Source organism: Podarcis filfolensis, assembly GCF_964270895.1.
Source record: "Podarcis filfolensis genome assembly, chromosome: 7".
Lineage (NCBI taxonomy): Eukaryota > Metazoa > Chordata > Lepidosauria > Squamata > Lacertidae > Podarcis > Podarcis filfolensis.
In genome coordinates, this window is record NC_139603.1 from 73,133,850 (window position 1) to 73,154,429 (window position 20,580).

Here is a 20,580-nt window from a genome sequence, read left to right on the forward strand (position 1 = left end):
TACCACTTACCTTTAAGTAAGCCCCATTGAACTCTATGGTGCTTACATGTAAATAGACATGGGTAGGATTGGGAGATATATATATAAAATTACAGGCCATCATTATAAACAGTACCAAACAAATGTAAGCACAACCCCATTGTAAGCAAACTATAGGTAATTATATATTGAAAGTTTAAGGTCATGTGGCCTTTGAAATACCAAATTGAATCACAAACATAATTTCCGTCTGTGGTCTGGAAAGTAAATGTTTCCAGAACTTAAGACTCAGTGAGAAAACTGATTTAAAGTACTCCTAAACCATTATGATATACCATGCACATCAAGGATAATGATGTTTAAGGATCACAAACAGACCAGATGAAAAAAATAAGAAGCCTGATAATCAACTTCTTACTCATAGATTCGTTTACTGTTAATAACACATTAGAAAGTGATGCATTCTGTTTTATGTTCATCAGTTGCAGTGCACAACAGCTTCATTTATGCAGCTGTGTTGCTCACAGTGGTGGTGTAGCAATGCAGTCCTGTAACCTCCCCAGCTCTTCAGCTCTGGGCATGCAGCTTACCTGCTGCTAGTGCCACGTGGCAGGAAGGATGCTTCAGCAGGGAACAGGCTCAGCGAATTGTAAAAATGCACAGCCCATTTATTTGATTACTACAAGTTAAGCACTCAGCATTGCTAGCCAATGCTTTCTAGAAGAAATGCATGCAAGTATTTGGTGTACCGACTTACATAGGAGCAAATTCCATTGAATTCAGTGAAATCTACTTCTGAGTAGGCATGTATAGAATTGTTTCATGAACCACTAGATTATACATTGTGGGAAACTATGGGAGAAGGGATGGGGAGTTGGGAACGTCTGAGCATAACCCTTGTTCTCTTTCCAGTATAAAACATGTTTTATTGTGAACTTAAACAGCCATTGTGATAATTACAATCCCATGCAGCAATTCCTTTGGTTCATTTCCCCTTCATCTTCTAAGCTGAAGTATACAGCCTATCTTGCATGCCTAAGATAAAATAGGTATCTCCATTGCATAAGGAGCAAGCAGGGTTTGTCTCCTGAGCCCTAATGCCTTTGTCACCTGAGGAATGTGGGAACTTGGATGAGAAGGAGGTTGTTTCTCATCCGACCTCACCTTTCAATAAAAGCACCCTTTCATCAGCCTCATGTAGTTTGGCTGTTACTGTATTGGGTAATACCACTTTGAACTGCAGTACTTATCCACACTGCTCAAAAGCTCCATCGTGCAAAATATTTCTCCTTCCTGAACATGCAAAACTCAAATGTGAACAGTGAAGGAGATGGTTGAGTTAGGTTTTGGATCTGCAGGGAGGTTTCCTAATAAACATTTATACATCTGATCTCCCACCATCAGTTTGAAGAGACATATTACAGAAGCCCTATACATTCAGCCCTTATGTACATGTTTCCTTGCCTATGATCTGACTTCATTCTTCCTTAGGAGGCATGGGCCATACATGTGCTGAGGGGGGGTGTCCATTTAGTTGTCATTTACAGTGCACTGAACACATTTATTCAGAAGTAAGCACTAGAATGTCCTATGGAACTTACTCCCAGCTAAACATCCATAGCATTGCAGGTTTACAAATTAATAAACACTTTCTGTCAGTAACTGATCCTTCACAGAGAGTGTAATGTGGTCATTCTTGTTTTCTCAGCCACTTATTTTATTTTTTTACTATTGATGTATCCATCCTTTAATCTGGCTGGGCACGACTCACATTAAGTTTTTATGTCTCCATGTTTGACATCTATCTGTAGTTGAAGTGGAGGTGAAATTAAAGTTAGATTCCTTCAGATTGCATCAGTAATAGAGGTTATTTTCAAGTGACAAAAACCGAATTACTGTATCTCAACATTTCATTTCTTTTTAAAAAAGAAAAAAAATAGTCGGGGCAAATGTAGTTGATAAATATTCAGTACTCCTATGTATCTCGAGATGGAAGAGTATGTGTGAAACATTCTTAACTTGTCCATTCGTATTTTGGTGATATATCCAAATCAAAAGTAGGATGAAATACATGACGAGGATAGAAAACAATAATAAATAATTTATGTTGCTATTTATACTAGCATAAGCATTATATAATATATTTATTATATAACCATGGTATGAACTAGCACATTTAAATCACACTAATTTCAATCGGAGTGAATTTAGCACATGTTTAATTTCTTACTGAAATCAATGTGACATAAATGAACAGATTGGATGTTCATTCTCTTAGTCTTCCCTCGCTTAAAGATTTGTTGTACTTCTACAAACTTCAGAGTTCAAGGAGAATCTTGACTGACTCATCTATGCTACAGGTTAACACCACTAAGAGCTAATGGATATATTGCAGAAGATTTGCTAATGGGAAGACAGAAACACAGGAAGCTGACCTATACTGAGTCAAACCACTGGCTCAAACAGCTCAGTATTGACTACACTGATTGCCAGTGCCTCCACCCTCCCAGTCAAGGGATCTTTTGCATGCAAGCCATATGCTCTACCACTGAGCAACAGCCCTCCTCATTCCAAACATCTGTTCCAAAGTTGCCTGGCTTGGAAAATGTTGTTGCTGCTGGATGTTGTGCTGCCTCTTGGAGTACGTACTCTCCAAAGGCAGGTTACAGCAAATCATAACTTATATAAAGGCTACAATCCTAACTCAGAATCCATGCTGTTGGAGGTGGTTAGGATCCAGCAGATATCCCTGTCTAATGGCCACCACCGGTGAGCAGCTTCCACTGCCTTGGCCACAGAAAGTGCAGCTTGGTCATTCTACTGCTGATGGAAGGCCCTAAAATGAGACAGGGGTGAAAGTGGGGTGTTCAAGATCCTCTGGATTCTGAGATAGTCCAGTTCCTGGAAAGGGGGCAAATCTTAAGGTTTGCTAGCCTAGAGTAATGTGTCCAGTTCTGGCCACCACAATTTAAGGAGATGATCAGGGGTCTGGAAACCAAGCCGTATGAGCAAGAGCTGAGTGAGTTGAGTTCCAGGCTTAGCCTAGAAAAGAGGAGACTGAGATATAGTAGTCATCTTCAGATATCTCAAGGGCTGCCACATGGAAGATGGAGCAAACTAGTTTTATCTTGCTCCAGAGGCTAGGACCCAAACCAATGATTTCAAGTTACAAGAAAGGAGATTCTGACTAAACATCAGGAAGAACTTTCTCATAGCAAGAGCTCTAAGACAGTGGAATGGATTCCCTCAGAAGGTGGTGGATTTTCCTTCCCTGAAGGTTTTTAAGCAGAGATTGGCTGGCCATATGCCGTGGATGCTTTAGCTGAGAGTTCTGCATTGCAGGGGGTTAGACTAGATGACCCTTGGGATTCCTTCCAGCTCTACCATTCTAGGATTATATGGTGCACCTAAAATTTGGATCTAAATAGCTGCCCCATCTTTTCCACAAGCAGCAGAATTCTACAATTAAGATTATTGTATCCAATTTGAATATTAAAAATAATAGTAAAAACAACTAACATTAAAGAAGTAACAGGTGAAATAATTCTTTAAAACAAGCAAACCATAAAACCACTCAAATGCAGGCAGGAAAAATGTACCGGTATTTAGGGATTTTCTACAAGAAAACAGAGAGGGGACCATATGAACTTATTGGACAGGTCATCCCAGATATGAGGCCACCACCCAGAAGGCTCTGTCCCTGGTACTCACCAACCTAACTGCTTTCACCAGTATTCCAATTCCTGAGGGCTCTGGCCTTCCAACAGTATTAAACTTCAAGAAGAAGTATTGAGAAGGTAAATTAGCCAATCACCCAGACCTTTGAAAGAAAACTAGTGTCTAGTTAGTTGAGCTTCTCAAGTGTATGACTCCCATGTTTTCTGTCAGACATATTTTTAATGTTGTTTTTATTTATTTTGAAATTGATTTTTTTTTTTTTACATTTCATTTTATTCTTTTTTTGTGATCTGGCCAGAGAACATATACTTTTGGTCACATGTCCAGCCATAGAAATATAAAGTGATATTGAAGTGAGTCATACTCATGAGTTAGTCATGCCCATTGATTTCAGTGGGCCTATGCTGTGTATGATCTGGTTACGTACAATTCATAGTAAATAAATAAAATCACTAAGTGGCACGGGGCTTGAAGGTATCTAGATGGGATAAGAAATTGCTGTCCCATTGCTGTTCTGTTCTTCTTGGACAGAAAGTAAAAACAAAATGACAACGTAAAAATATGATCCTGAGACAGGCAGGAAAACAGCTCTTCTTTCCCATGGGTTGAAAGACTGGCTACAAATGTGAGGCCAAGATTTGGCACAGCACTGGTGTGTGCTAGTAAAGAACATGTCAAGGCAAACCCAGCACGGATAATTGGGGTAGAGAGTCTTTCTGTGCTTTAGCTTAGTGCTAGGGACAGGAGATAGGGGGAGCCCTTAGTTAAAGAAACAACAGCATGTAGATATAGTAAAGATAATATCTCTGGGCTGTATTTTTCTTTCTTTTCACTTCTTGGCTAGCTATTCTGGATTATGCTTCAGTGTGGATAGGATACACAGTCCTTGAAATACAGATTCTTGATGACCTCGTCAAATTCCAAGGCTTTCAGTAGCACCTATATGTGGATGTCACTATGCTATGCCCTTTTCCTCATGGATCTCTCTCCTTCTGACCGGCCCAACATCCATAGTATTTGCTTATATTATTGCCACATAAGGGTGCTCTACAAATTAACAAACATATACCACACAAGTGTTTATTACAACCAGTATAGCACAAGTTCTGAATAATGGGCTGCCCATAGGTTTGCAGACAACAATAATTGCATCCGTTTGGAATCCAAGTATGCTGAATGACCCTTACAAAATGGTATGGCTGACTGGACAAAATGTTGAATTAGAGCTAAAATTAACGTTTCCTTGGTCTTTGCAATTGTAAGTACATAGACATTTCAAACTAACCCCCCCTTTTTTTAAAGCATGGTTAATGCCCATTTATCATATGTGGCGCTGAATAGCTAACTAATCACTGTTTACAAAGTATTAAATGGTACAGCATTTTACTAAAATAAATTTTCTGCATGAAGGTTTATATATGTTGCTAATTTGCTGGTAAAATTAGAATTGCCTGCCTATAGTTATTTCTGGCTTAAAATGCAAGCAGAATGTGCCATCTCAGTTACATTCTGAACAGTACCTAGCAATCTATTGGCACCAAGTAAATGCTTAGCATTAAAGGCAGAAGGAGGTACCTAATCACAGTAGTAGTAACAGTAGTTATGAATGACCTTATCCAGTTCAGCACATCAAGGATGGATGTTAGTAGCAATGGCATCAGGTGAAAGTGTTAAATGTTGTATTAACATGACTTTAGTTTTGGTAGCAAAATAAACGTTACACAAGTTGATCAAGCCCATTCTCAGTTCATTTGTTGTTTCCTCGTGAAAAAGAAACGATTTGTTTATATTATCCTATTTCATGTTTCAAAATTGTTTCAGCCAACTCTTTTGGTTATGCAGAACCTTGAAAGTCAGTATCTATTTGTACCCTCCTGCATCCATGTACCAAAAGGAAGGAAATAGTAGCAAGGAGTGAAACTTTTTCTCTCTCCTCACTACCATTCTGCAATCTTTCTTCATTTCTTCTCCCAGTTTATTGCATTCCCCCAAATAGATAACCAGTCTGCCCAATGGTCATTTAGACAACTGTATTTTATAGATTAAATAACCGGTACTACAAATTGATTTGAAAAGAACCTATGGCTCCACTGAAGTGCAAGGTCTGAAATTAATATTGGGAAAGTTGGGAAAGGCTACATTACAAAAAGTTCCAACCAGTCAGGGCAGAAAATAATGAACTGTGTGGAGCATTGATCTGATTTGTTCAAAATAATTCCAGGTGTTCATAGTAAAAAATAGGCCTACTTTATTTTTCCTTTATAACAAAAAGTTGAATGGGCTTGGCTATGTAGAATACCTGATGCAGAAATTCCCCTGAATGTTCTCCCCATACTAAGTACATGGAACCGATTCCAATACAGTTTTTGCATATGACCAACACAAACAAAATCTGTCCGAGGCGCACACAAAATTCAACAAATGCCAATTTATCGATGAAGAACACTTGACCTTAGTCAAAAGCCTGAGAAGTGAAGAAGAAACTCAGTGTACACATTTTATGCATATAGATCATACTTAAATGTTTCAAAAGTGGTTCTACTCTGAAAAGTGACTTAAAATGGCATACAGTTGATATTATGCTTTTCCCAAGGAATCTCTGCTGGCTTCAGGTGCTAAAATTAAATTGATAAACATTTCCTTTCATCTTCAGAATTTTGAGCACATTTGACACAGAATGTTTACTTGCTAATGTTATGTCTACTTTTACTCTTGGTAAGGGTAGAAGTAGAGCCATGGTTTAGCCCTAATGTGCAGGTATCTGTGCTTACAGAAACTCATTGTTTAAGGCCAGCAGACTGGCTAAGTTACTTCATCATAATCAAACCTGAATCTTCGCATGGCACTTCCTTAATAGGGACTGATCAGTCATGTGGCTCAGAGAATGGTCTGAAAGTATTTGGATGCAATTCTGTCACTGAAGCTAAACAGATCTAGCCCTGTAAAACACGCAGTGACTAAAAATGGCAGATTGTGATCACACCATTTGCCACCAGCAATGAATCATATTCACCAGGTTGCTTGTGGATCCTCTACTATCATCACTGGTGATTGGTGCAGATTAGGAAAGACCTGGAAGCAACCTGAAGACAGATGGTCTGTGGGCCTGGTGAAACATTGCAATAAATTCCCGCACTACATTTTTGTACATTGGTAGAAATCAATTTTTAAAAATCCAAGAAAAAATAGTTCAGCTTGAAATGGGGGTTCAAGAGGCCTCCTTTGCTAGCTCAATGCTGGTTACTGAATACCAATTGTCGTTTTTTCTTCTTCAGGCACACGAGATGCTGGACTTAGGGCATCTTGCAACCATTTTGATTTGCCTCCAGTCACCATCACTTAGCCTAATCTCTTGCTATATGGCATCAACGCAAAGGCAAATCAGAGTGAGGAAGGCTAGTGGGAAAGAAATACTTCCCTGTTTGCAGCCCATCCCCATTGCTGAAATTTCTTCCAACTCTGCAGCCTACAGATAGAATGATGAAGTTGAGGTGGGGGTCAAAATTTGAGTCAACTTTTTAATGTGCAGTTCATTGTGTTTTGTTGAAAGTATAAAGGACTCTGGCACTATGAGTAGGGGGAAAATCAGTTTAGGAAGGTATAAAGTTTATTTTATAATATTTTACCATTTTCTTCTTTAGGCTAGAAAATAAGCAGCTGTTTCTGACTAGTTGTCACACCCAGTTCATTCTCTAATCCAGAACCCCCACAACCCCCCCCCCCAATGGAACATAAATGGTTATTATATCTAGTTTATTATAGCTTTTGTGCATTAATCTGCATTAATATTATATTAGTAAAAAATTTCATTATGCCTTTTTAATCAACTCTAGAAGGCCATTGTCTTAAGCACTCATTAGGGAATCAGTCGCTACAAATTTAGTTGAGGTTACTACTGATAATACATGTTTATCTGAGAAGACATGTTTAGGGATTGCATGGATGAGTGTACATATTAATTTAACTTCCAGTAAAAGCCTACTGCTAGAAAAAGAGGGGGGGGGGACATTTGTAGAACTTCGAAATTTAAATTTGGAATATTCACAAAGAAAAGTCACTGCAGTGATGCCATATTTGCATAAAGTCACTTCAGAGTACAATTACACTTTCACGTTCACCATGCAGACTATAGAATACATATTTAATACAGTTAAGTGCTTAGATATATGTGAACAATATTGAAAACACACACAAACAACACAGACAGCACAAACTTCACTCTTGCACTAGAAAAAGTAACAAAAAGGAGTACACTCACAGATAGAAAACTTGTTGCTGTTGTCTTTCCCTGGAAACAATTTAAATCCTCTAGATTTAAAATCTATGGCCTTTTTCACTAGTTAAGAAAACAAACAAAAACACATATCAGATAATACAGTCTAACAAGAGTTCATTTCAATTGACAGTTCTTTTTATCATGGAGGTGCAAATTAAGCATAATTGCCTTCAACAATATTGTGTACCCATAGAGAGAGAAAAAGAGCAGAGTCCATTTTTTTGTTGTTTTTACACAAAAGGCAATATTTATATTATATAAAAGTATACAGGAACAAACAAATAGGCATAACATTATTATTTTTTCCTGTAGTGAGTGTATGATGCCTCTTATGCAAAATTCTAAAACAAGTTTAAATATTCCAGTTTCCATGTTCCACAACTGATTTTGTGTAACTTTATTATACCATTATGGAACCTGGAAAGCCAAGAATTTAATAGAGGTTCACAATAGTGTTTCCAAATCCCTGTCTCATTTAATGAGTATTTATTTCCCTTATTAAGTATCTGCTGCGATATTTTCTACGCTTTTAAAACACAAAATTGGAACACCTCCCATCCTGGAGCAGTTTTGTATGGGATCAAAATACATTCAGGAGGACATACAAGAAAGCCATGATCATTCTCCAAAATATTTTCTGACAGTGGTGTGAGTAAAGCAATGACAATATTGAATGAATCAATATGAGGTTAGTTAATCTACCTCTCTCTCTCTCCTCCCCACCCTCCACCAATCTGTCTATTTCTGCACATTTAAGTTTAAGATCTGTAAAGCAACTTTGTGGCCAGAAAAAGAAAACTGCATCATCAGCAATATGGTCACAAAGTTAGATCATGTAAGGATAGAAAGATAACCTATTTCCAACCTATCTGTATGGCAATCAGTTTCAGTATATTAAACTCTGAAAAGCCTATCACAGTAGACCAAAAAACCAAGGAGACTGTATCTGATTTTTTACATTGTAACTTGTAACAGAATGAACTATCTGAATGGTCCCTGTATGTTACCAGATTTCAGATTAGCACATCCTTGCAAATTTGCCCCCAGGAAGGATGAGTGAGGATACAGTAAGATGTGGTCTAAGATATGTCAGAACAAGTGATGTTTCATTAGGTGGTGAAGTCAACCTCAGCTGATATCAGCTCAGATGGGATGGTCTTTCTGTTCACCTACTGGCGTGTAAGACTGCAGTCCTAACTGCACTTTCTTCCTTTATATGCTTGCACTGTATATTAACTAGGTGTAACCGTCTTTTCTATTAAAATTGCAGGGCTCCTATACTATACTAGGTCTAGTTACTCTGCCTAAGAAACCACTGGCTGCTATTTTGTGAGGAAAGCTTCAAACAGGCATGACATTTAGTGATGACACAACATAGCAGCAGGCAGATAGTCTTGCGTACATATGGGGATCTTGAGTTTTAGGTCACTGTGTGGAAATATTGGCATAAAATCACCCTATGGTTATCTTTCTAGAAGAGTTTTCTCTAAGTATAGGACATGTCCCACTATTTTGTAAATGCTGGAAGAGAGAGAGAGAGAGAAACTACAACGCGCTTCAAATTATTTTTCAAACAGCCCAATCCTACTGAGTTTAATGGGGCATGCTTCCATATACGAATACACAGGATTCCCAAAACCACAACAGAAATAACCATGGCGCTGTCATAAAGGCAGCCTATGTTTAATGCTAACTCACAGTATGTTATAACATTCATTAGAACAGACTTCCCAGGTGCCATTTGTCATCTGAGAAGCATCATTATGACATCAGTAACTAATAACATTAAAAATGTGACTCTCCACTGCTTCTAATTGCATTTTATTTACCTGTTTAGAAATATAGCTAGTTTTAGTTTCTAAACTCTCCTCAAAACATTCCTGCTTTTACTATATTTTTTGCATATAATATATTTATTTTATCAATTTTTCTTTCTTTCTTTTTTTAAGTATATCATTGTGCAGCTGCTATGAAATAGCAGTGATGTAAAGAATATGAAAGAAAGAGATGAAACGATCACAGGAAGGGAAGAAAAAGATAAAAATGACAGAAGAAAAATAGTAGAGATGATTGCTTATTAATATAAATGGACATAAACCTGCCAAGTTGATTTCGATTGGCGAGTTAAGTATGTGCCCAAAATGAAATTCTATGTACATTTACTTTGGAGCAAATCCCAATGAGCACAGGGAAATTTACTTCCAACCAATTAGATATGTAGGATTCCGCAGCACACTTGAAATCAATGTGGTTCAATAAATGCTTGACATTGGTTGGATCATGCCCCAAGTTTAGATTACACATATTTGCTTTCAATAATATGTAAATATTTGGAATTCAACAATGCAAACAAAAAGAGAATTACATATTGAACATAGCTGTATGAAACCACTGTATGATTAAAATAGTAGAGTAAGGTTTGGTTTTGAAGTAAATGGGAGAAAGAAAAAGAATAGATTGTGGCAGGAAGCCCAGAGAATCCGTAAAACCCCAAGCATAGTTCAATGAGTATTATTTTTCAAGTCTCTTGAGGTGGGGGGGGGACCTTTTTCTATGTTTCAGTTGTGTTTAATATATAATAATAACTAATTGAAGAAAGACCTCACATTTTAAGAAACAGAACCATTTGAGTAATTTCACAGTTTAAGGTGATCATGTTAATTAGTTTTCAAAGGCAAAACACTTCAAAAGCTCCCTGTCCTATGAAAATGGACAGTTCATAACTGTTATAAAAGAAAGCCAAATAATAAAATTTCACTCCCCACCCTGCAATTCCAGAGTATAATGATGATAATTATGTGGCTTTATGTAGAGATAGCATGGGCAGAATAATGAAGTATGGAAGTGGATGAAGGCTTTGATTGAAAATATTAAGTGACATTAATGGTTTTGTATAGTAGTCCATAAAAAAAAAAGGCTTGGGGTTTGCTGGATTTAACACACGCACGCACACACACACACACACACTGACAGGAGCAGGTGTTTGGAGCGGGTCAGCAATAAATCACACAGAGTAAGTGATGTTAACTCTTTATTAGATGAAACAAAGTCCACTCAGAAGTTCCAGGTCTAATGAGCACAGCAACTTTACCCAGGAGATCTTGCCCCTGTGAGGAAGTTGTGGAGTCTGAAGGTCTGCCTTCCCACAGCTGCCTAAGTCTCCACCTCCCCCCAGGTCTTTCCTAAGCAATCTAATTTGCCTGTCTTTGCTGCTCTCTCTTCATACCTCTTCTGGTTCTGGGGAACTTGTCACGGCAGGAGTGGGAGACTCCCTGGCTTCTTCACCAGCCTTACTCCTTTCTGCTTCTTGGACTCCCTCATCTCCTGCTTCCACTGCTGCTGCTGATTTTGGATTCTGCTCTGCCACAGATTCTCCCTGCTCACTAGGCCCGGTTACTTATTCAGCTTCTGATGCCTCCTCCCAGGCTTCTCCCTCTTCTGCCCCTGATTGTCATTCCACCACCAATCCCCAGGCTCTGAGTTCTCCAGCTTGTTCCTTCCACCATTCCTCTGTGTCCAGCCAATCCACCACACACACACACACACACACACACACATTTTATGTAGACTAAATTACAAAGGAAGCTGTGCTACACTGTCTCAAACCATCAGCTTATCTAACCCCATAGAATCCACAATGACTGGCAGCTGCTCTTCAGGGTTTCAGACAGTAGCTCATTTCCAGGCCTAACTGGAGATGCCTGGGATTGAAACTGGGGACAATGGCATGCAAAGCATGTGTTCTACCACAGACAGTACTGGAATCATTCCCACCAGTACTGTGGAACCTTGGTTCTCAAACTTAATCCGTTCCAGAAGTCTGTTCCAAAACCAAAGCATTCCAAAACCAAGGCACGCTTTCCCGTAAAAAGTAATGCAAAATGGATTAATCTGTTCCAGACTTTTAAAAACAACCCCTAAAGCAGCAATTTTACATGAATTTTACTATCTAACGAGACCATTGATCCATAAAATGAAAGCAACAAACAATGTATTGCAGTCACACAATCAGTCAATCAGTAGCTGAACTGGGTTCCACACAGTCACAAATAAAGAGCCACAAAAACACAAGATAAATAGCAAAAACAGACAGACCTCAGTGTGACACTCAAAATGGAAGTGTGGCACTCAAATCGGAAGCAAAACACTCAAAATGGAGCACATTCAGCTTCCATTTTTTATTTTTATTTTTTGCAAACTGGAACACTTACTTCTGGGTTTGCAGTGTTTGGGTTCTAAGTTGTTTGAGTGCCAAGGCGTTTGAGAACCAAGGTACCACTGTATGTGTGTGCAATATGAAGATATGATTTGCTGTGCATCATACAGTATATGTTCTGCACTTTTTCCAGCCAAAATTGCTTCATTACATGGCAATATGTTTAACATAACTTTTTGCTTGAGCTCTATTGGCTGCTTGAATAAATATATTTTCGGTCTGGCTTACAATGTGCACACGATATGATCTATCTCCCAATGTAAATGGACACTAGATGGTCATGTTCTAGAACAGATTAGTATTTTTCAAAACACCTAGGGCTGACATTCTATCGTACAATGTCATGGACCACTCATAGATCTGCTGCCTTTCAGGTAGCACAAGTCAGTCTGTCTGCCATTCTGTGTTACATCTTCACCAAAGGGGGGCCGTGCGTTCCACCTGCCATTAAAGTATTTAATGCCAAGACAGTTGCCCAATTCCTGTATGCCTCCGCTATCTGGAGTGGAGGACTAACATCTGAGCTAGGCTAATTTTTTCAGGGCATTTCTCCAAATCCCCAGATGCTCCACATTCAGTCATACTGTTAGAAACTGGGAAATGTCCTCTACTGACAAGGACTTAAGGTCAGTGTTTTTTAAACTGAGCACAGGATTACGCCTACACTCATCTCAGGATGAGTACTTCAGCTGCTGTCCAAGCTTAATGCCCCCAAAGCTGCTTCAATTGGTTTTTCCTGAGCCCTTCTCCCACATATGGGTTATGACACTGCTCTTAAATCAGTAAAACAAAGACTGTGGGATATTGCCTTCTGCGATCTGCAGGCCTGATTATACCTGTTCACCAAGTGCCATGAGTATAGAGTATGTCAGGTTATTTTACACAGCTGAATATTTAAGCAATTTGGCAGTTGCCAATTATTGTAGACTTTCTACTAAGGCTAGACATAATGTGTTTCCCTCTGAAATGCTCCAAGGTAGATTTGCTGGGGTCCTTTATTTCACAAGATTATGTCCTTGTACTAACCAGGAAGTATAATGCACAAAGCACATTCTCCTGTCCTGTAGACTATATAAGCAGGGCCGACAACATTTGAATAATTCACTATTGACAAATCTTCCAGGTAAATCTGCCCAATTCTATGCCAAGCTCCTACTAGACGATAAGATTCCCTGTGTGACCGCTAGTTGCCAAGTTTGTCTGAGGTGGTCAGGATAAGAGATAAATCTGTATTAGATACAAGTCAGACACAAGCATAGTCTTATGATATGTTCTAGCAGTCTGTGTGCTTTTAATGGATTTCACATGCACTTAATTTTGTCTTGTGAGTCTTTGGACTGCAATAAAAAAACTTATTGATTTTAGGCAGGTTTTAACTCCGCCACTGAAATCAATGGGGTTTTATTTATGGCCAAGCATGCACTGTGACACAATGGGTCAGTGTGTCTGGCTGTTAACCAGAAGGTTGTCCATGCAGAGATGGCTGTGGGCAAGATTCCTTATGTGACAGGTTCCCTTCCAACTCTACAGTTCTATGAGTCTATGATTCTATGAAAGCATATATAACACAGAAACACATAAAGCTACTTCAGAAAATATAGTGCAAGAGGTACAGAGGGATGGAAATGAAAACTACAGAATTTGGCTGCAAGCTTATTTTTGCCCTGATCATGTTCTGCTGCACTATGAAAAAAATATTTGCTCATGTTCATTAATAGTTTATTAATCTTTTTTTAAAATAACAAACAAGAAATCTAACAATATTGCAGTGCTACCTTGGGTTAAGTACTTAATTTGTTCTGGTGGTCTGTTCTTAACCTGAAACTGTTCTTAACCTGAAGCGCCACTTTAGCTAACAGGCCTCCTGCTGCTGCCGCGCCGCCGGAGCACAATTTCTGTTCTCATCCTGAAGCAAAGTTCTTAACCCGAGGTAATATTTCTGGGTTAGCGGAGTCTGTAACCTGAAGCGTATGTAACCTGAAGTGTATGTAACCCAAAGTACCACTGTATATCATTACTAACCTGATTCCTTTCCACCCAACCAAATGTAACCCCCATACTCAAAGAAACAAAAACTGAAATGGATTTTTAAAACAACAACAACAAAGGAAACTGAAAGTATGTCCAACTATAGGAACGGATAATTTAAGTAGAGCTATGCTTACTTAGACAATACAAAGTTAGATCTTTCAGACAATACTGTTTCCCCCCTGCGCATGGTCTGTTTACCAAAAGTTTAACAAGGTTGTGGACTCTCCTTCACTGGAGGTTTTTAAGCAGATGTTGGGTGGCCATCTGTCATGGATGCTTTAGCTGAGACTCCTGCATTGCAGGGGGTTGGACTAGATGACCCTTGGGTCCCTTCCAAAATGTGATTCTACAATTCTAATATCAAGGATCATATCCAATGTTGCACAAGCAGACTTGTTCTTGTGCAATGGAACTCCACCTTCTCTCTCTCCCCCCCCCCCAACCAGCTCCCCATGTTGTACCCAAATCTGCTTTGAAGGGATCGAATTCCTAGGAATCACCTTATTCCTTGGATATTGGATTGTTTTCTTCTTATATTGTACTAAGGTCCAGAACTGCCATCATTGTGGGAATTACTGGATCTTATCTCTGATGCTTGTAAAAAAGATGATTATAACATGCTTGGAAAATGATTATAACATTTTCATTAACAACAACAAGGTATCCTTGAATATCACTTTGGAAGCAACACTCCAGTAACTGATTGCTCTTGTTTGGCAAATAAATAGTTTGGCCAGTCAAAGCAGAGATGAGCATCAAAGAAATGAGCAAACGCCTTTGTATCAACTGTCTACCTTGAAGCAACCCCTTTCTCGTATGCAAATAGCCCATTGAACCTCTGTTGCCAGTTCCGTCTGTGAATATTACAACAAGCTTCATACTGGTTATTCATTTATTTTGTTTTAAAATATTTATACTTTACGTTTTGAGGGGGTAAATGTTTAAAATATTCATTTAAATAGATTTCTAAATGGAGGATTTTGTGCTGATTTTTTAAAAAAAATCCAAGGCAGACTTAACATAATGAGAGAACGGATTTTCTGAAAATCTCCATGTCAAGTTAAGCAAACAGTCTGTGAGCACCTAGAAAGGAAGGCTGTGATCACCAATAGTCAGCATGGATTTCTGAAAAATAAGTCATGTCAGACTAACCTGATCTCATTTTTTGACAGAATTACAAGCCTGGTAGATGAAGGGAACGCAGTGGATGTAGCCTACCTTGATTTCAGCAAGGCATTTGACAAGGTGCCCCATGATATTCTTGTAAAGAAGCTGGTAAAATGCGGTCTTGACTATGCTACCACTCAGTGGATTTGTAACTGGCTGACTGACCAAACCCAATGGGTGCTCATCAATGGTTCCTCTTCATCCTGGAGAAGAGTGACTAGTGGGGTGCCACAGGGTTCTGTCTTGGGCCCGGTCTTATTCAACATCTTTATCAACGACTTGGATGATGGACTCAAGGGCATCCTGATCAAATTTGCAGATGACACCAAACTGGGAGGGGTGGCTAACACCCCAGAGGACAGGATCACACTTCAAAACGACCTTGACAGATTAGAGAACTGGGCCAAAACAAACAAGATGAATTTTAACAGGGAGAAATGTAAAGTATTGCACTTGGGCAAAAAAAATGAGAGGCACAAATACAAGATGGGTGACACCTGGCTTGAGAGCAGTACATGTGAAAAGGATCTAGGAGTCTTGGTTGACCACAAACTTGACATGAGCCAACAGTGTGACGCGGCAGCTAAAAAAGCCAATGCAATTCTGGGCTGCATCAATAGGAGTATAGCATCTAGATCAAGGGAAGTAATAGTGCCACTGTATTCTGCTCTGGTCAGACCTCACATGGAGTACTGTGTCCAGTTCTGGGCACCACAGTTCAAGAAGGACACTGACAAACTGGAATGTGTCCAGAGGAGGGCAACCAAAATGGTCAAAGGCCTGGAAACAATGCCTTATGAGGAACGGCTAAGGGAGCTGGGCATGTTTAGCCTGGAGAAGAGGAGGTTAAGGGGTGATATGATAGCCATGTTCAAATATATAAAAGGATGTCACATAGAGGAGGGAGAAAGGTTGTTTTCTGCTGCTCCAGAGAAGCGGACACGGAGCAATGGATCCAAACTACAAGAAAGAAGATTCCACCTAAACATTAGGAAGAACTTCCTGACAGTAAGAGCTGTTCGACAGTGGAATTTGCTGCCAAGGAGTGTGATGGAGTCTCCTTCTTTGGAGGTCTTTAAGCAGAGGCTTGACAACCATATGTCAGGAGTGCTCTGATGGTGTTTCCTGCTTGGCAGGGGGTTGGACTCGATGGCCCTTGTGGTCTCTTCCAACTCTATGATTCTATGATTCTAAGTTTACCTGAACAGATATTTTTTTCTAGTTCCCATCTGACTCCTTGATCTCAACAATACTTGCATTTGACTTATTTTAATTTTGGTTAATTAATTTAACTACTTCTTTTTATTTACACTTAAGATGTATAAAAATGGTTATAAATTGTTATATAAACAAGAAAACTAGGATTTATACCAGATTTATACCAGTTTCACTAAAATGATGGACAATTCTCACATATTTTATCAATTACTATACACATTACTATATGCATAATATTATGCAAATAAACAGGATATGTAAAGTAACTAGCACATAATGATATACATAGAAAAACTGTTTAAAAATAGTTATCTGTTAATACTGCAGATATATAGCACCTGATGAGGCTTGACTCTAATGTGTGTTATACATATAATATATGTATTTTAGTGTTTGATTTTGCATAGTTAGGCTTTTCTTTCAAAAAAACAACAACACGAAAACACCCCAACAATGGCTTGAATGTAAGTGGCCACTTGATGCAAGAGGCTTTTTGAGGCAGGCAAAGCTGGATTAGGTCAGAGCCACAAAATTCCGTATGTAAAACTTATTAAAATAGAGTCTCACCCCACCTCTGTGTGTGTAGTAAGTAAGTAAGTAAGTAACAAAAAATATCAAGCCATGTACCCTACATGATAACATCCCTGAAATTATCATATAGTTACAGTCTGTAATTTATTTTCACGGGGCAGTCTATTACAATGCTTGACCATGTATTGATCCAATTATATCTCTACCATTACTTTTTAAAAATAGCATATAAATAAATAAACATTCTAAATATAATGCACAAAATATTCAGTAACGTGGCTCAGATGAAAACTAATCCAAATCCGTTTAATACAGCTAGAATCATGCTACAAATTATTATTTTTCTCCCTATATTGATTTGGCTAATACTCAGCTCTTCTTATGAATCAAGCATATTTAAATTTGATATAGAACTTTGTAATATATGTTTCCCCTTTCTTTTCTTCTTTATTCCCTTCCTTTCCTTATATTTTCTTTTTTATCTTTTAGATTAGTGTAATTTTTATTGAAAAAAAACTAATAAAAATGCACCTCTTTACTCAGGATATTTGTTTTAAATTCAGATTAAGATTGCTATTTTTGAGGGTTTTTTGGATTGTAGACCTCCCCTCCACCAGGACCAAGTGGTGAAGGGCAGTCTATAAGTAATGACCGCTCCCCGCTTAAAACGGGGGGCGCCCTTTGCGTGGACGTGTGCAGCCCCTAGATCTGGAGCGGCTCCATCAGCATAGGCTTGGCTTTGCCTTCCCTCAGGTGGGATACCTGGAGGTCTCCGCCTACCTCAGTCAGTTGTCCAATCCCACCTGGGGGAAGCGTTGCCAAGGAGACCAGGCCAGGTAGGGGAGGGATTACCTGCCCACACAATAGAGGGAGGATCTTATAAGTAATACAAAAACAAAAAACCCAGTAAACAGATGGAGAAAACATGCTGATCCCCATGCCCCCCCCCCACGTAATTACTTTTGTAGAAATCTGAATGTCGAAATAGTTGTGTGGGTAAATGAGGCTAAGGATAGTTAGGACTGAGAAGAAGGAAAATGGTTCAAGAACAGTAGCAGCCAAGAAAATAAAAGGCACCAAAAATGAACAACCAGTTACATATTTCAGCAAGTAGATTTCCTGTATCAAATATGCTAATTTTATTTTTAAAAAAAAAAAAAAGTGATATATTTGGAAAAACTTTATAATGCCCGCCTATAAATCCTGGTACAGCATCAAACCTTTTAAAAAACACAAAATAGCTGATGCTTCTTTCTCTGCTGGCTAGGGTAAGTAGCATCTAAGGAGCATTTCATTCCCTGCCTTGTACACTAAGTAGGGCTCATTCCTTTCTTGATTTCATACAGAAAGAAACTGATCAATGACTAGCAATAAAACAGACCAAAAAAGAGGGAAGAAAGAGAACTCTTGCTTTGCTCGTCATCTTTCTGTAAGAAATGGAAGGGCATCACATTTGTCACGGCGCACCAGTTCAGCAGTCCACTTAATCCTATTCTGTCTCCGCGCAAGGTTATACACATGTAATTATCAAGAATTCTGCACACAAGAATTCTCTTCCTAATCCTATCAGCGTGTGGTTGATTTCTTGCTCAGAGCATGAATGTCTTCTCTGTGTTTGTTTCTATAATTCTATCTATTTCTAGAGGGAGAGAAAAAGAACTACAGTTGAATACAGCTGCATTTTCATATTTAAGACTTACAAAACACCAGAGGCATAGAGGGCGGGGGTTAATAATAATAATAATAATAATAGTAATAAATTTTATTTATACCCCACCCTCTCTGGCTAGAGCCTGGCTCAGGGCTGCTAACACCATTAAAATTACAGTAAAAACATTTTTAAAAAATTAAAATACAAGTTAAAATGCAGCCTCATTTTAAAAGTAGTCCATAGATCAAAACCATAAGGGGAGGGAAACATAAGGGTCAGACTGAGTCCAAACCAAAGGCCAGGCAGAACAGCTCCATCTTGTAGGCCCTGTGGAAAGATGTCAAATCCCGCAGGGCCCTAGTCTCTTGTGACAGAGCTTTCCACCAAGTCGGGGCCAGTACTGAAAAGTCCCTGGTCCTAGTTGAGACCAATCTAACCACCTTGCGGCTTGGGACCTCCAAAGTGTTGTATGTCCGTGGGGCATACCAGAGTAGGGAGACCGTCGCCCTGGGCACAGTTTTTTTGGGGGGGAGGGTACACATCCCTCACAACACCCTGCCCTGTGAGCTGTTGCATCCTTCTCGTGGTGCTCTGTAGCTGGAGGACACACCAGCTCTCGGCACCCAGCAAGCCCAGCACTGCTTTGAGTCCTGTCCTGTTGTGTCCTTCTCACACCACCCTCCAGCTGGAAGGCACCGTAAAACGGATGCAACAACTCGCGGTGCCCTGTGAGCCCAGCACCATTTTTGCAAGTCTCACAAAGTGAGGCTAGGCTCGCAGGGCGCTGTGAGTGTGTGCTGGGATTTTTGACTACGTGCTATTTGATGCAGCTTTCCACAAAGCAATTAAGAAGTTGGCCGAAGGCCAAGAAGACTGAGCAGAGGGAGTTATTCTGCCTAGAGATATGGAGACTTGGATACAACTCTGCTATTGGTCGAGGTCCTCACTTAGGCATGATGACTCATGACCTTCCTTGCTGGATAACTGGTTGGTCAGTGTGATGTTCTGAGAGTCGTTTGGCGTTTGTTCAGTCAGAGAGTTAAGATCCATGTCTGTATCCTGTATATAGTAACTTATAGAGACTGCTGTAAATAATAAACACCTATAAGTAACCAAGTTACTGGTAGCAGCGTCTTGTTCCTGCTTTATCCTTCCTGCAACTGATTGCTTCTGGAAGTCTGCGTATGATCTGCTATATTCAACTGGGTCTGGCTAAGATCCTGCAACAGGTTATAGTTGCGAAACTTCAATAGTGTGCCCCTCAAAGCATAGCGCCGCCCCCCACATCAGCTGACTGTGGTCCCCACTGCATGGTTGGCCAGTTGGAGGAGTGTGACCCTGCTTTGCTCCAGTGGCTGGGGGTCATTCCGGCATCCACCACCCAAGCACTAGCGGGGAACGCTCCGTCACTGCTTAACACATGCATGTTATCTCTAGAAATTCCTCTGCTTCTTAATGGCACATGTGTAAAATGCTGTGGCAATGCTCTACGTAGTTCTAACCAACAGTCACTAGTTTCTGATCGCTTTTTTATGCACCAGGAGCCAATATGATAAAGTGATGGACTTGGACCAAGGAAACTCAAGCTTGAATTCCTGTTTCACCAATCGAGCTAACCTGCTTCACAGGATTGGTGTGAGGCTAAAAATGGAATAATTTCAATCTACACCATCTTTCAGAATGGAAAGGATGCAAATGAAACAATCTTAATCTAAATGCACACAGTATTTATATATGAATTTGCCTCACAGCCTATATCAACAAAACCAACATACAGCACAAATGTGTTCTGAGGCTACATTATAATTTTATATAATAAAAGCATTATATAAA

General features: G+C 39.3%; 1 protein-coding gene across 5 annotated transcripts in view; it reads right to left on the minus strand.

Moving 5' to 3' along the window:
* CSMD3 (CUB and Sushi multiple domains 3) overlaps nt 1–20,580 on the minus strand; it is a 584,373-nt gene that overhangs the window by 292,655 nt on the left and 271,138 nt on the right. For 3 of the 5 annotated variants that reach the window (XM_083621788.1, XM_083621790.1, XM_083621792.1), the window contains one exon: nt 7,916–7,993. The exons of the other annotated variants lie outside the window; for them this stretch is intronic. In XM_083621788.1, the coding sequence (XP_083477914.1) occupies nt 7,916–7,993 (78 nt within the window). The remainder of the gene's footprint in view (nt 1–7,915; nt 7,994–20,580) is intronic. 5 annotated transcript variants of the gene reach the window in all.